The 13,517-nt window shown below is 55.5% G+C and overlaps 7 protein-coding genes across 7 annotated transcripts; 5 read left to right on the top strand and 2 right to left on the bottom strand.

The window, feature by feature from the left end:
• The first annotated feature begins 266 nt into the window (after nt 1-266).
• PHYSODRAFT_284033 (hypothetical protein) lies at nt 267-879 on the top strand. The gene has a single exon (XM_009515935.1). It carries the CDS (start codon nt 303-305, stop codon nt 612-614), a length of 312 nt encoding a protein of 103 aa, XP_009514230.1. The 5' UTR covers nt 267-302; the 3' UTR covers nt 615-879.
• Nucleotides 880-1,455: 576 nt separating this feature from the next.
• PHYSODRAFT_470331 (hypothetical protein) lies at nt 1,456-2,344 on the top strand (the record flags this gene model as incomplete). Its single annotated transcript, XM_009515934.1, has 4 exons — nt 1,456-1,560; nt 1,624-1,737; nt 1,804-1,927; nt 2,199-2,344. Coding segments are annotated over 4 exons (489 nt in total), but the record flags the coding sequence as incomplete, so codon positions are not given.
• A 246-nt stretch (nt 2,345-2,590) lies between these two features.
• Nucleotides 2,591-3,129, top strand: PHYSODRAFT_284032 (hypothetical protein). The gene is made up of 2 exons (XM_009515933.1): nt 2,591-2,732; nt 2,830-3,129. The coding sequence occupies exons 1-2, from the start codon at nt 2,597-2,599 to the stop codon at nt 3,033-3,035; spliced, it is 342 nt and encodes a 113-aa protein (XP_009514228.1). The 5' UTR covers nt 2,591-2,596; the 3' UTR covers nt 3,036-3,129.
• PHYSODRAFT_284031 (hypothetical protein) lies at nt 3,126-3,750 on the bottom strand. The gene has a single exon (XM_009515932.1). It carries the CDS (start codon nt 3,744-3,746, stop codon nt 3,267-3,269), a length of 480 nt encoding a protein of 159 aa, XP_009514227.1. The 5' UTR covers nt 3,747-3,750; the 3' UTR covers nt 3,126-3,266.
• A 4,369-nt stretch (nt 3,751-8,119) lies between these two features.
• Nucleotides 8,120-9,526, top strand: PHYSODRAFT_475219 (amino acid/polyamine transporter; the record flags this gene model as incomplete). The annotated part of the gene is made up of 1 exon (XM_009515931.1): nt 8,120-9,526. The coding sequence occupies one exon, from the start codon at nt 8,120-8,122 to the stop codon at nt 9,524-9,526; it is 1,407 nt and encodes a 468-aa protein (XP_009514226.1).
• A 710-nt stretch (nt 9,527-10,236) lies between these two features.
• PHYSODRAFT_308494 (hypothetical protein) lies at nt 10,237-11,691 on the top strand (the record flags this gene model as incomplete). Its single annotated transcript, XM_009515930.1, has 2 exons — nt 10,237-11,542; nt 11,594-11,691. 2 exons carry the CDS (start codon nt 10,237-10,239, stop codon nt 11,689-11,691), a joined length of 1,404 nt encoding a protein of 467 aa, XP_009514225.1.
• Nucleotides 11,692-11,968: 277 nt separating this feature from the next.
• Nucleotides 11,969-13,400, bottom strand: PHYSODRAFT_257412 (amino acid/polyamine transporter; the record flags this gene model as incomplete). Its single annotated transcript, XM_009515929.1, has 3 exons — nt 11,969-12,439; nt 12,486-12,740; nt 12,900-13,400. The coding sequence occupies 3 exons, from the start codon at nt 13,398-13,400 to the stop codon at nt 11,969-11,971; spliced, it is 1,227 nt and encodes a 408-aa protein (XP_009514224.1).
• Nucleotides 13,401-13,517: the final 117 nt, after the last annotated feature.

Raw genomic sequence — 13,517 nt, 5'->3', positions numbered from 1 at the left:
GCAACTGGTGCGGCAGCACTTTATTTCGTGTACTGCACACTAGTTATCAATGTACTGAATCTAGACTGTCCCTACTCTCAAAAGGAATAACCGCAGTGAATGGCTCGACGGGCGGCGCTCGAGGAGAATAACGCGCTGTGATTGGTTATAATATAACCTAAAGGAACTGCTTTGTATTTTAAGTCAGTGCATTGCGGCAGTACTTTTGTGCGGTGGTGCACGCCCTCCCTGAGTGAGAAACGCGCTCACTTACATTCCAGCCGAGTCTCCGACACCGCCAGAACCTAAGCCATCCCGAAGCCATGAGCCTCATCAAGAAGGTCGCGGGTCTGTACCAGAAGTCCGTCAGCAAGTCGTTCGGCATGTACGGCCTCAAGTACGACGACGCCCTCGTGGACACGGCCGCCGTGCAGACGGCGCTGCACTGGGTCAACGGCGAGGACTACCAGGCCCGCACCAAGCGCATCGCCCGCGCCGCCGACTGCTCGCTCAAGCGCAGCTACCTGCCCGACGAGATCCAGGCCATCCAGCGCCCGCTCGAGTTCTACGTCAGCGACAAGGTCGTGGAGGCCGAGAAGCTGGCCGATGAGCGCGCCGAGCTCACCCGGTGGTAAACAGCCCGCGCGAATCCCTATAGCGACAGACTCAGGAAGCAGCTTCTTGACGCGGGGTCCGAGCCGTCTGCAGATAGAAGTCAGGCGGGGAAGCCACGCACAGGGATAACAGGTTGCCACCGTCGCGTCGCGTTGCGTCGTCCTCTTACAGAGATGATGGAGGGAGGAGGGGGTTGAGAGGGAGGGGGATTCTCTTCGTCTTGCCACAGGCAAAGCAGAAAAGGAAGATTGGAAAAACAACAGAAAAATGGGAAGCTTTTAAATGAACGCCTGTGTTGGAGGCTCTTGCTGCCGTGTTGGTGGAGGTGACGGTTCCAGGTGAAGAGTCACGTTTGGTGTTTTGTTGCTGTACAGGTGCCTTTAGGTCACTGCTATCGAAGACGATGCTGGCGTCTTCGACTTGGTCGGCGGCTGGCGCACGGCCCCCGCGGCCTCGGCCGACGAGTGCGAAGCCTACGACGTCTAGGAAGGTGCTGAGTGCGCGACCTGAGCTTGTGTCATACAGCAGGAATAACGATCTCGAGGAGGAGGAAGAGGAAGAAGAAGTTGTTGAAGACGACGACGGAGATGACGATGGAGGAGAGTTCGGCGATGCAGCTGAGCGAGAGCACAAACTGCAGCAACAAGTGAACAGGCAGCAGCCGAAGCAGCAACGTAGGCACTGGTCCGGTAAGGTTACGCTGTCAGGTATGCTGTGCGAAGGTAGTTTTACCTCTTCCTTCGTTCTGTGCACAAGCTAAGTCGGCAGCCGGTGTCAGATGCAAAGTTCAGGTCGAAGCCCAAGTTTCGGCCGTCGTCCGCTCCAGCAGGGCGCCCAAAGTCGGCTTCAACTTCACGCAATGTTCAAGACAACGACGATACGCCAAAGCGCTCAGCTGCATCCATCTCGATCGCTTACCTGCGAGCGGCTGCAGAGAAGAAGAAGGCGCGCGATCGAGAGTTCGCCGTACGTGCCTCATTTTACTCAACAGCATGAACGTTTTGTCAACCTGTAGCGCTGTGATCGCAGCGAGAGCTTTTCCGTGAGGAGAACGAATTCAAGAAGAAGATTTCAGTCAAGATTGACCAGGCGAACAAGATGATGGCCGCAATCGGAAGCACCAAGTCGTTCGGACCAGCTCCGGTACGTCGCGTGATAACCATGGATACTGTACATGGTAAGAGCTTACCAAGCTCGATGTGTGTTTAGGATAGAGATGGCATCCACATGATCAAGGTCATGGACCCTGTGGGCGGCGACCGCGTCATTTCTGTGGAGATTTTTCATATCCTCTCCCTATTCATTGCATGCACCGCCTTCATTCATGTCCACCGTGAGCACTCTTTGGTACCTTAACGCTCGTGTTGTTGCTCCACTCCGCGAATTCGAGCAGCTAGCGACAGTTCCTCTTGGCCAGACGATGCAACTGCACGCTTCACCGACCGGTAACAACAACACGCAGATCAAGCAGCCCACTGCAACATCTACTCGCTCGAAAACTTCGTTCCTGCGCGGCAGCTCTGCTCCACGATCCCGCCTGGGTACTCGACCGTCGAGCGCCTCACGCGATCCTTCGTCTGACGTCGATGGAACGCGTGCAAGAGCACCCAAGATCAAACCTGCCGACCGCTCCCAGGTGCAAGAAGAGCTGCGCAGCGTACTGGAAGGCACCATCGAGCTCACGAAAGTTCTGCAAGAGCAGCTCCACGAGCTCAAACTCAAGGGCTGGAACGTTACGCCACGCTCGTGATCCACATCAAGTTGCCGGTGTAAAGCAGACTTCCACCATCAACATCCAATATAATTCGTCACTGCGCCCTCCGCGTGAAGTCATCATGCTTGATAAGTGTTGGTGGCCCGAATTTGTGACGATCTTCTCGCAAGTTGATGTTGTCCTTTAGGCTCTTGGCTACAGTGTGGGTTCTTGGCTACATTGTGTGCATGTCACACAGCTTATGTACCATCAGTGTACCGAAACCTGTCACTCCGCGACCTGAGCACGATGGACTCGCAGGGGTCGAACGCCGAGCGCACTGCGCGATACCTGCACGAGGAGAAGCTTCGGAAGGAGCAGGATGGCGACGCCAACAAGAAAATGTCGTGTCGGTGGTTCCTGGACCGGTCGTTTTACTGCGTCAGTACGTGGACGCTTTGTTGCACTGCAGTGTTGACGGGTGTGTGGAGGAGAATGAATGACATTCGACTGACGCGCGCTGTGCATTTGTCTCCTGCCAGCACCCGGCAACCAGATGGAGCATTTCTACAGATACGGCCAGGTAGACGAGTGCAAGTTCACGTGGAAGAACATGTACCTGTGCTACCGAGCGAGCATGATGGACGAGGAGAAGCGCCAGGACTTCCTCAAGGACACGCCGCTGGACGCGTCCAAGGGCCCGCACATCACCGACGTGTGGGAGGAGAAGGAGACGCCGAGCTGGTAGAGCCAAGGACAATAGCTGTGGCTTTTGCTGGGTGCAGCTGTGATAGAAACCTTCGCACTGGACGGACACTCGAATTTCACTCACCCAATCACTTACTCCTCTGGGTCTTGTTCGGTTTGCTTTTTGGCCTCACACAGTGCTTTGATCTGCAAGTTCTCTACAGTATCTTGTGTCTCTGCTTGCGTATTGGACTCACCGACCCACCCCACACCAGACTGTTCACACCATTATCTAATCCTTAAGCCACTCCTCCATGCCATGCAGATCGCCAGGCAGTGCTGACGGCAGGTTCTGGTCGTCGCCGTGGCCTATGGGCATCGGCAGCGAGTCCAGCGTCGAGTCTAGCAACACATCTAACGGGTCCAGGGCGTCACCATTCGTGTTTGCTGAGAACGGGATTGGCTCGTTAACAGCGACGCTGCTGTTGCTCCCGGTACTTACTGGCGGAGCAGCGACAGGGGACGGTGCCTGGTTCGCCGGCGAGTTGGCACCTCCTCCAACGTTGAAGCTTCGCATGGAAAGCAGGTCCAGCTCGTTTTCAATGTTCTGCGTGAGCTGGAAGTCGAAGGCTTCCGTGGAGAGCGGCGGCAAGCCGGCGAACGATTTCTTGGAGTTCACCTGCAGGTTCAGCAGCGTGTCCAGGTCTCCGGTCTCCTCATAGTGCTCAAACGCTTTGTGCAGGGCCGAGTCGTCGGACGCAATGAGCAGCATCTTGAGCGAGTCCTTCTGCTCCTTGCTGATCTTGCCACTGGCCGCCAGCTTATTCACGAGCCAGAACTTGGACGACAAGCTGCGGCCTCTCTTGGACTTGCGCGAGTTGCTACGCGACGCGCCCGGAGAAGCCGTAGGGGGCTGCATCTGGCCCACTGGCTTGACGATGGGCTTGATCATGGGCTCGGGGGCCACTTTAGCCGCCGCGTCCGTGCTCCCGGTCGAGTTGAGATTGTCCGACGGGGTGAGCTCCGCGCCGAAGTCCACGGGCACGTCGAAGTCCAGCGTGTCCATAATGTCCAGCAGCTCTGGAGGGGGGCCCGCCGTCTCGTCGAGCTGGAATCCGTCGAGACTCAGGAGGTCTCCATCGCGGATGGACCGATCTAATGCGTTCTTCCGGATCTGCCACAGAGTACACAATACACAATTGAGCACGGTTGACAAGGCTAGTGTGGGGGCCTATTGGTTGATGGTGTGCATACTTACCACGACTCCTTTCTCGCTCTTGGACTTAGTCGGGTGCAGCAGCACCTTGCACTTGGCCAGGATGCTGGGCGCCGGGTCGTCGTCCGAGTTGGTGATGACCTGGTAGAAGTCGCTGAGCACGCCGTCCCACTCGAGCGGGCGCTGCAGACACACGAGCGACGTCACGCCCGTCAGCGGGTTGAGCAGCAGCACGCGGATCACTTCGCCCATGGCGAGCGTCTGGCGGTTTGCTATGTGCTTTGCTTTGAAGGGGGAGGAGGCGGAAAAAAGCCAGACAAACGACGGCCTGTGATTGGCCCAGATACGGGATAAAAATCGGCTATTGGTTGAAATAACAAATCAGCGCAAATGGCTACATCCGCTGCCCTTGAGGAGGGCAGCCCGGGATAAGAATGGCTTGCTTACACGTCGGCAGGTGACGTCGGACACATTATGGAGAATTGCTGCAGCTGCATGAACGCTGTGGGGCTTGCAGCTGGCGGGACGGTGGCAAGTGGCTGTATACGTGTACTGCCGTGCACCGTCACGTCCCCGGCGGGGACTCCCCGCGCAGCAGCGTTGTGTGGAATGTACAAGCGCACTGTGCATGAGTCAATCCGATAGGAGCGGGACCTGATGGAAGTCCTGTGACAGCAACGCTGTTAGTCTGGATAGTCACGGGCGTCTTGCTAGGCATTGCGCAGCGCAACCATTGAATCGCCTTTCCGAGAGCGAAGAATGGGCGAGCTACATGTACAGCCGCTTGTGAGGCACAGCGGTGTGACCAAGGCATTGCAAGGCAACCACAACGACGAGGTCGGCTCGCTTGGCAAACTTCGCATGCATGTGTGGGTTGTCATCTCGCTCCGAGTATGTACAGTAGAAGCCCCTCGAATCTCGGTCGACAGCTCGTTTTCGCCTGCCTCAGGCGAAATACTTGCAGTGTGAGTTGTCGCTGATCGCCGGGCCGCGCCAGGAACGCTGTACAGTAACTTATCCATGTACAGTGTACCCCTTGGACAAGTACAAGCACACCACCAAGTTGGCGAGCCTTTCTGCAATGTACTGTACTCCCAACACGCCAAACTGACATTGTCAACACGTTAGATGAACGCCACGCAAAGTTGTCACTCTTCCTCCGAGAAGCTTGGATGTCGAGCCTGTACCTGTGCATCTAGCTCCATGCACACATGAATGCGGTACTATAAATGCATAGTTGCCGCTTGCAACCCTCTGCATCGGTATGTCGTCGTGCAATTCGGACACTGTACATTCTGAAGACATATCAACCGTATCGCACTTGTGAATTGCGTGTACGAGGGTCCTTGTCCCTAAAACTAACACGGAAAGACCACTGTCACGTTCAAATACTTTAGCCCGTTCTGCTCAGCCAACCTGTAGCGTAGCATGCTACTCGAGTCGAGTCGCGTGTTACATGCGGTACAGTAGTGGGCGCCTTCCAAAACCCTCACCAAAGATCGCGCATAAAAGTTTAATCCCGGATTAAACTTTTATTATTGTTTGATGAGACCAAAAAGACCACTTTTTGGTCTCATCAAACAATTCTAATGCTACTCTTAACTAGCAACGTGATTAAACAAGTGACTGAACTCCACTATACTCGAAGGTCGCGTTCCAGCAACCGTTTTGGGGCGCATTAAACGCTTCGGTAATTTACTAGGGCTCCGCGAAGGCTGGGATAGGAGAATTTTGGTATAAACCCCTTCTTTTATGTATGTATTCATTTTTTTTTTATTAGCTACGGTCATCTCCTGCGCCTGCTTCGCAGCCGCAGCATCTGCCCGGAAATTTGCCAGTTCAAACTGTCTACCGGCAATGCTTTACAATACAAAAATGCGAACCTTGGTTGATATCTGTTTAGAGCTTGTAGAAAAATCAAAATGCTGACCTTCAGTCTTAACTTCATTTTCATACGTACCCAGACATATATTGATTCATACCAGTGTTGTCGGTAGTGCACCGGTTCGATCTGCCCATGCATATCAGGCAATCCGTAAAGCAACTTTGTTACGACAAAACGACACCGGTTGCAGCACCCTTAAAGAGGCTTCCGCAACCTTAAAAACGGCTCGGCAATCCTAAAATTACCGGTTGCTTCAGCAACCGGTAATTTATCGAGGAGAAAATGGCAATAGCGGCGTCAACTTTGAGGTCGAAATTTGACGATCATACGGGCTGGTGACTGCTCAAAGCGGCCTCAACACGCTAAGCTGCACCGCATCAAGCGAGACTATCACTATCACGACGTTATCCGCTGTGGTTCAGCAGCCCGCCAGGTTCCACGGGTACCGCGTGCATCACAAAGTAGTATTAGTTAAAAGCACCGCAAGTTCTGTCAGAAGGAGAGAGATGCAGGCGATGCTCGGCAACTCAAGCAGCACATTTACCTGGCGCAAGTATGCCACTTGTTGGCGCTATGTTAGATCAAAAGTGCGAAGCCAATCGGCCTCGAGCATGGGGCCATGGGCCAGCAGACTTCATGTTCGTCACGCCAAGACATCGAGTATATACAAGTGCAGCCTACCTACACCTACCAAGGCCGTCGTCTCATTGCACTGGTTCTCCGGCTAAATGGTAGTTGCTAAGGACTACCCGGTCCAATCCGTCAAGCATACAGTAATAGTCAACATAGCTGTTCAAGCCATATCCACACCATATATTACGCCCTACGCTGCTTAGCTTTCGCTTCTTCCCATTTAGGTTTGGCTGTGATCTCGATTCGCCGGACCGCAACCTTGATCTTCATGTCTGCTCGAACGTGCACAGGCATCACACGTTGGAGTAAAAACGCAAGTACCTTACAACTTTCTCCGCACAGTGCAACGTACCATAAGATGCCTCCAGGCGTGCTTCGCTGTCACAGTCTTCGCCGCAGCCCTCCACGCACATTCTTTGTCGTGGGCATCCACGCACAGCCCTCGCAGCGTCTTCCAGCCATCCAGTTGCTGGCTGTCGTCCACATCCCTGCAGTGCTTCGCCGTTGGACGTGGCTACTGATTGTCCAGAGGCACAGGTTAGATGTACTCGCACCCCGAAGCCATGGCAAACACACTTACTTACATGTCATCGAGCAGGAGTAACATGGCGCTTGCTGTTGCTTCTTCGGGTCTTCCACGTTGGATCTTTCAAAATGAAGCACCTTTTGCACGAGCTTCCGGCCGCGTTGGACAACCTTGACAATTTTACAGTACGAATATATTACCCCAAGTAGAAATTTTGCGGTAAGCTACTCAGTAGAGGAAATGTGTCGTAAATTACAAGGTTGCTCAAGCCACTTTAACAGAAATATAAGGTTGCTCGAGCAACCTTCTGGGATTTTTTATGTTCCCATTAAGGTTGCTTTAATCACTTCGCGCATATAAACCGGCACCGGAGTCGTACCGGTTTCAAGAAAATATACCAGTTAGATGTCAGGAGGAGTCATCGTTTGACTTGACGTACCACGGATATAATCCTATTTGGTCTGCGATAGCAGCACTAACGTTGCTTCCTATCCCAGTAAAATAAATTACGGATTAAACTGATCAAACGGTTTTATATGGAAGGCGCCCAGTGCATCCGCAGGCTGTCATCAACAGTTCGATTGCTCTGTTGCATAAATCATATGTTGCAAAACTTTTTGTGACGCGCAACTTTACAGCACTTTAATCTGGTGCCTGCTCACAACCCCACCGAAATAGTCCACACAACAAAGGCTTAAGTTGCAGCTGTGTTGCCACTTCGTGCCAATAACTGGATGCCACGCACTTTGTGAACAAACAGCTCTGCAACGCCATGACCTTGTGTCACAAGGTCACAAGTTGTGACCATCAGGCATCGTCTCTCCTCGTGGCTACGAGCCCGAAGTTCGAACAGCACCTCCACAACAGAACCCCCGAACAGTTCTGATGGCCGACGCATCGGACTCTGCGCGCTACGCCAAGGCGCCGCACCTGTGGGCGCTGGGCGTGGGCGCCGTCGTGAGCGGCGACTTCTTCGGCTGGCAGTCGGGCCTCGTGGCGGGCTTCGACGGGCTGCTCATCATCCTGGCGCTCGTCACGGTGCTCTACGTGCTGCTGTCCTTCTCCATCGCCGAGCTGTCCACGACGGTGCCCGCCGGTGGGGGGCCCTACGTCTTCGCGCTGCACGCCATCGGCCCGCGCGCCGCCTTCTTCGCCGGCCTGGCCGAGAGCCTCAAGGTCGTCATCACGTGCGCCGTCGTGGTCACGGGCATCAGCTCGTACATGAACCAGCTGCTGAGTCTGAGCTCCGAGTACGGTCCGATCTGGTGGGCCGTCTTCTACGTCCTCTTCGTGTCGCTCAACATCGTGGGCATCGAGATGACCTTCCGCGTGCAGGCGGTCACGACGGTCGTGTCGGTGGTGATTCTACTCGTGTTCTACATCGGCGCGGCGACCAAGATCGATTACCAGCAGTGGGTGGCGGACCGCAATTGGCAGTTCCCTGCGGGGTGGGACGGAGCCGTGGTTGGATATTCGTTCGCGTTGTGGTTCTACCTGGGCATTGAAGAGCTGCCTCTGGCTGTTGAGGCGACGATCAACCCGGAGCGCAACATGCCGCTGGGACTCATGAGCTCCATCGCCACGTTGGTTGTGCTGGCGTTTTGCACTGTCATCTTCAACTCGATGATCTACCCTGGCGCCGACGAGATCTACAGCAGCACGTCACCGCTGCTGACGGGGTATCAGAGCGTGTTTGGGGATAACAGCACCACGTCGGGCTTTTCGTGGATGCTGATCCTTGGACTTATTGCGAGCTTCCACTCGTTCGTGTTCTGCATGGGTCAGTTGCTGTACGCTATTGCCCGTGACGGATACTTGCCGCATATCCTGACCACGCTCCATCCGACGCGTGGTACGATGTATGTGTCGTTGATTACCGGCAGCTCCATCGGATTCCTTGTGGTGCTTGTGTTGCATTTCATTATTGGAGACACGCGCCTGGGGTCGGTGATGATCAATCTGGCGCTCATCGGCGCCGTGATTTCCTACTGCTTCCAGCTGACCTCGTTCATTCGGCTACGCATCAAGGAGCCGAACCGCGTTCGCCCGTATCGAAGCCCCTTTGGCGTTGCTGGTGCCGTTGTCTCGTTGGCGCTGTGTGTGGCGGGGATGGTGTCGATTATTTACAGCGGCGTGTCGAGTTACGAGTTCCTCGCGTCCATTGTCGTGGCGATCCTGTACTTTGGTATCGGCGCTGTATACTTCTTCATGAGTGTGAAACCGCGTATCGAAGCAGCGCCGACGCCGAAACTACGCGAAAACTTGCTGAGTAATGCCTCGTCCAAGGTTTAAACGTCGCCACCCACGGGCAAACTACGTAGATACCCATAGCTGTTGCTACTCCATTGATACCCGAGCGGCGTCAATCTAATATACTTCCCAGTACCAAAGCGAACCACCACATAGAAGTACGCAGGCGGTATGGTCCGCTCTGCTTGAACAGCACAAAGGCGCCATGTAACGAGGCGTTAATCAATCGTGTGCTGAGTTGAAGTGTACCGCTTGGAGGCAGTTCAGCGTTCGAGCGAAGCTACTTCAGAATGGCATTGGCCAGAACGTAAGGGCAGCGTGGCGTTGTCGATATCAATAGAGCCTGGATAGGAATAGTTGGGCACGCTGGGGCTCCAGAGATTCACTAACAGAATGGCTGGATGCGAGCGCAGGATCTTCATGAGATAGTGCGAGGAACGAGGAAGCGGATCGATCCAATTATACGAGGACAATTGTGTTAGTTCCAGCTGCAAAAGCACGCATCACCAGCGAAAATAAAGCCATCGACCTTGCACAGCACCTTCATGAGGCTTCATGTGCTGCAACATGACCTCACTGCAGTCAGCGATCGACCACTTTCAGTTTTACTGACAATTCCTCAAGCTGCCTACACCAAGTAGCGTCTCCCATCCTTCCAGCTCGTAACCAACATGCAGGTCAACATGGTCAAGACGCCGCGTGAACCGAACGCGATGCTGAACGAGTCGGAGCCCGTGTACGGCCACCCGTTCATGTGCAGCGACCTGGCCACGGATACGTTCCCGCAGCACTCGGTGCCGGCTCGCGTGGCCCACCAGATGATCAAGGACGAGCTGGCGCTGGACGGCAACCCCAGTATGAATCTGGCGTCGTTCGTGACGACGTACATGGAGCGCGAGGCGGAGGAGCTCATGATCGAGGGACTCCGCAAGAACTACATCGACCTGGACCAGTATCCGCAGACGGCGGAGATCCACAACCGCTGCGTTCAGATGCTCGCGAACCTGTACCATGCCCCTCTTGGTGAAGGTGTGAAGGCTACGGGTACGGGCTGCATCGGCTCGTCCGAGGCCATCATGCTGGCAGGTCTCGCCATGAAGCGCAAGTGGAAGGACCGCCGCATCGCGGCCGGTCTGTCGTATGAGAAGCCCAACATGGTCTTCGGCTCCAACGTGCAGGTCTGCTGGCACAAGATGTGCAAGTACTTCGAGATCGAGATCCGCGAGGCCGACGTGTCTCCCGACTGCCTCGTGCTGACGGCGGAGCGAGCGCGTCCCCTTCTGGATGAAAACACGATCGGCGTCGGTGCCATCCTGGGCAGCACTTTCAACGGCGAGTACGAAGACATCAAGGGCATCCACGACATGCTGGTCGAGGAGAACGAGCGGAACGGCTGGCACATTCCGCTGCACGTGGACGCTGCCAGCGGCGGATTCATCGCTCCATTCATCTCCCCTGACCTGCTGTGGGACTTCCGCCTGCCCAATGTCAAGTCCATCAACGTGAGCGGCCACAAGTTTGGGCTCGTGTACGCTGGAATGGGCTGGGCGATCTGGCGCGAGAAGGAGGACCTGCCTGAAGACCTGGTCTTCCACGTCAACTACCTGGGCGGAGACCAGTCGTCGTTCACGCTCAACTTCTCCAAGGGCGCCGGCAACGTGGTGGCGCAGTACTACAACCTGCTGCGCTTCGGTTTCGACGGCTACCGCCGCATCATGGAGGCGAGCATGGAGAACGCCGCCTTCCTGCGCAGAGCTCTGGTGGATACCGACCTCTTCAACATCGTGGACAAGGCGCACATGCCTCTGGTCGCGTTCTCGCTCAAGGACTCGTCCGCATACTCGTGCTTCGACATCCAGGAGAAGCTCAAGGCCCGAGGCTGGATCGTGCCGGCTTACACGTGCTCCAAGGGAGCCGAAGGGCTCACGATCATGCGCGTGGTGGTCAAGCAGAACTTCTCGTGCCAAATGGCCAAGATGCTCGTGCAGGATATTCTGCACGCGGTGGCGGCCCTGGAGCAGCACTCGCGGCTTCTTCACGTGTCGCCCGTGAAGACGAGTATGGCCACCAGCAGCGTTGCGGTCCACCCGATGCCGATGCCCGCTGTAGTCAAGATCAAGCACACGAAGCTCGGATCCAGCAAGGCGGGCAGCAATACGCCTAACAAGAACCCCAGGCATGCCACGCACCTCAAGCTGTGCATCTAAAGCTTTATTAACTTCATTCCACTTAAGCATCTCTTCGTACATTTGATAATCGCTTTGCGGTTAAGTAGCCCTCTTGAATCAAGACTTTTGATGATCGAACAACTTCAACAAAGCGATCGAACTTCGATACGACAAACGAGGCTAATCCCGTAAGTACAGGATGTTGGTCATGACTAAGTAAAACATGCTGGACGCTCTGAGTGTTCATCGATACCAAGCATTTCAACTGAAACAACGACTCATGATGATACTAAAGAAAAGTTAACAAACAAACTGCTTACACCTTGTTGGACACGCGGGAGCTCATGAGGTTCTCGCGGAATTCCTTGGCCGACACGGGGCCGTTGCCCACCTCCAGGCGAGGCTTCACGCGGTACACAAAGTACACGGCGCCAATGATAAAGTAACCAATGGCCACCAGCACCGAGGCCAGGAAGACCCAGCTCGAGGTGCCGCTGTAGATGATGGACACGAGCGAGAAGATGCACAGGATGATGCAAACCACGGCACCGGGGATGCCAAAGGGGCTCTTGTACGGACGGGGGCGTTCGGGTTCCCGGATACGCAGCATGACGAAGGCCGTGAGCTGGAACAGGTACGACACGATGGCTCCAATAAGCGCCAGATTGATCAGCACGGAGCCGAGGCGATTGTCACCAATGGCAAAGTGCAGCACGATGACCAGCACCAGAGCGATGATGCTTCCCGTGATGAGAGCGACGTAGGTCGTGCCACGGGTCGGGTGCAGCTTGGTCAAGACGTGGGGCAGGTATCCATCGCAAGCAATAGCGTACAGCAGCTTGCTTGCCCATGCAGAAGACGAACGAGTGGAAGCTCGAGATGAGTCCGACGATCAAGATCCACGTGAAGCCCGAGGTGGTGCTGTTGTCTCCGAACACGGTCTTGTAGCCTTCAAGAAGAGGCGAGGCGTTGGCGTACATTTCGTCGGCGCCAGGGCTGATCATCGAGTTGAAGATGACCGTGCAGAACGAGATGGCGATAAGTGTGATGATGGACGTCACGAGGCCACGCGGCATGTTCTTGGTGGTCTCGATGGTTTCGTAGGCAGCTCCTCAATGCCCAGGTAGAACCATAGCGTGAAGGAAGCGCCCTGGAGGACGCCGTCCCAGCCCTTGTAGTTCCAGTCGCGGTCGACCACCCAGTCCTGGTACGAGATCTTGGTAGCAGCGCCAACGTAGAACAATCACCGACATGGCAGTCGCCGCTGCCTGCACACGGAACGTCATCTCGACGCCCATGACGTTGAGCGTGACGAAAATGAGGTAGCAGGCGATCCACCAGATTGGACCGAAGTCCGAGCTGACACCGATGATCTCAGCGAAGTACGAGCCGATGCCCGTCGCAGCGACACCCGTGGTCACCACCACCTTCAGACACTCGGCGATACCTGCGAAGAAGGCCGCGGTCTTGCCGATGCCGTGCAGCGCGAACACGTAGGGGCCTCCGCCGTGCGGAACGGTGGCCGACAACTCGGCGATGGAGAACGACAGCAGCACGTACTGCACGGTCACCACGGCGAGAAGAATGAGGAGGCCGTCGAAACCTGCGACCAGTGCCGCCTGCCAGCCGAAGAAGTCGCCGCTGATGACGGCGCCCACACCCAGCGCCCAGAGGTGCGGAGTCTTGGCGTAGCGCTTGGGGCCTTCGCCCTCAATGACCGGCCCGTTGACACTCGAATTCGTGCTCATGACTCGGCGCGGGAGGAAGTCGGGAGGTGTGAGCAGAGCAAAGGAAGTTGCAAAGTGAGCGATGCAGGGAAGCTGGAGCTGCCGAGTTGACTTGAGTGCAGTGTATCAGCCTTGCTT

This window comes from Phytophthora sojae (genome assembly GCF_000149755.1).
Source record: "Phytophthora sojae unplaced genomic scaffold PHYSOscaffold_1, whole genome shotgun sequence".
Taxonomy (NCBI): Eukaryota; Oomycota; class Peronosporomycetes; order Peronosporales; family Peronosporaceae; genus Phytophthora; species Phytophthora sojae.
The sequence above is the reverse complement of the archived record's forward strand: the minus strand, read 5'-3'. Positions and strand labels throughout refer to the sequence as shown.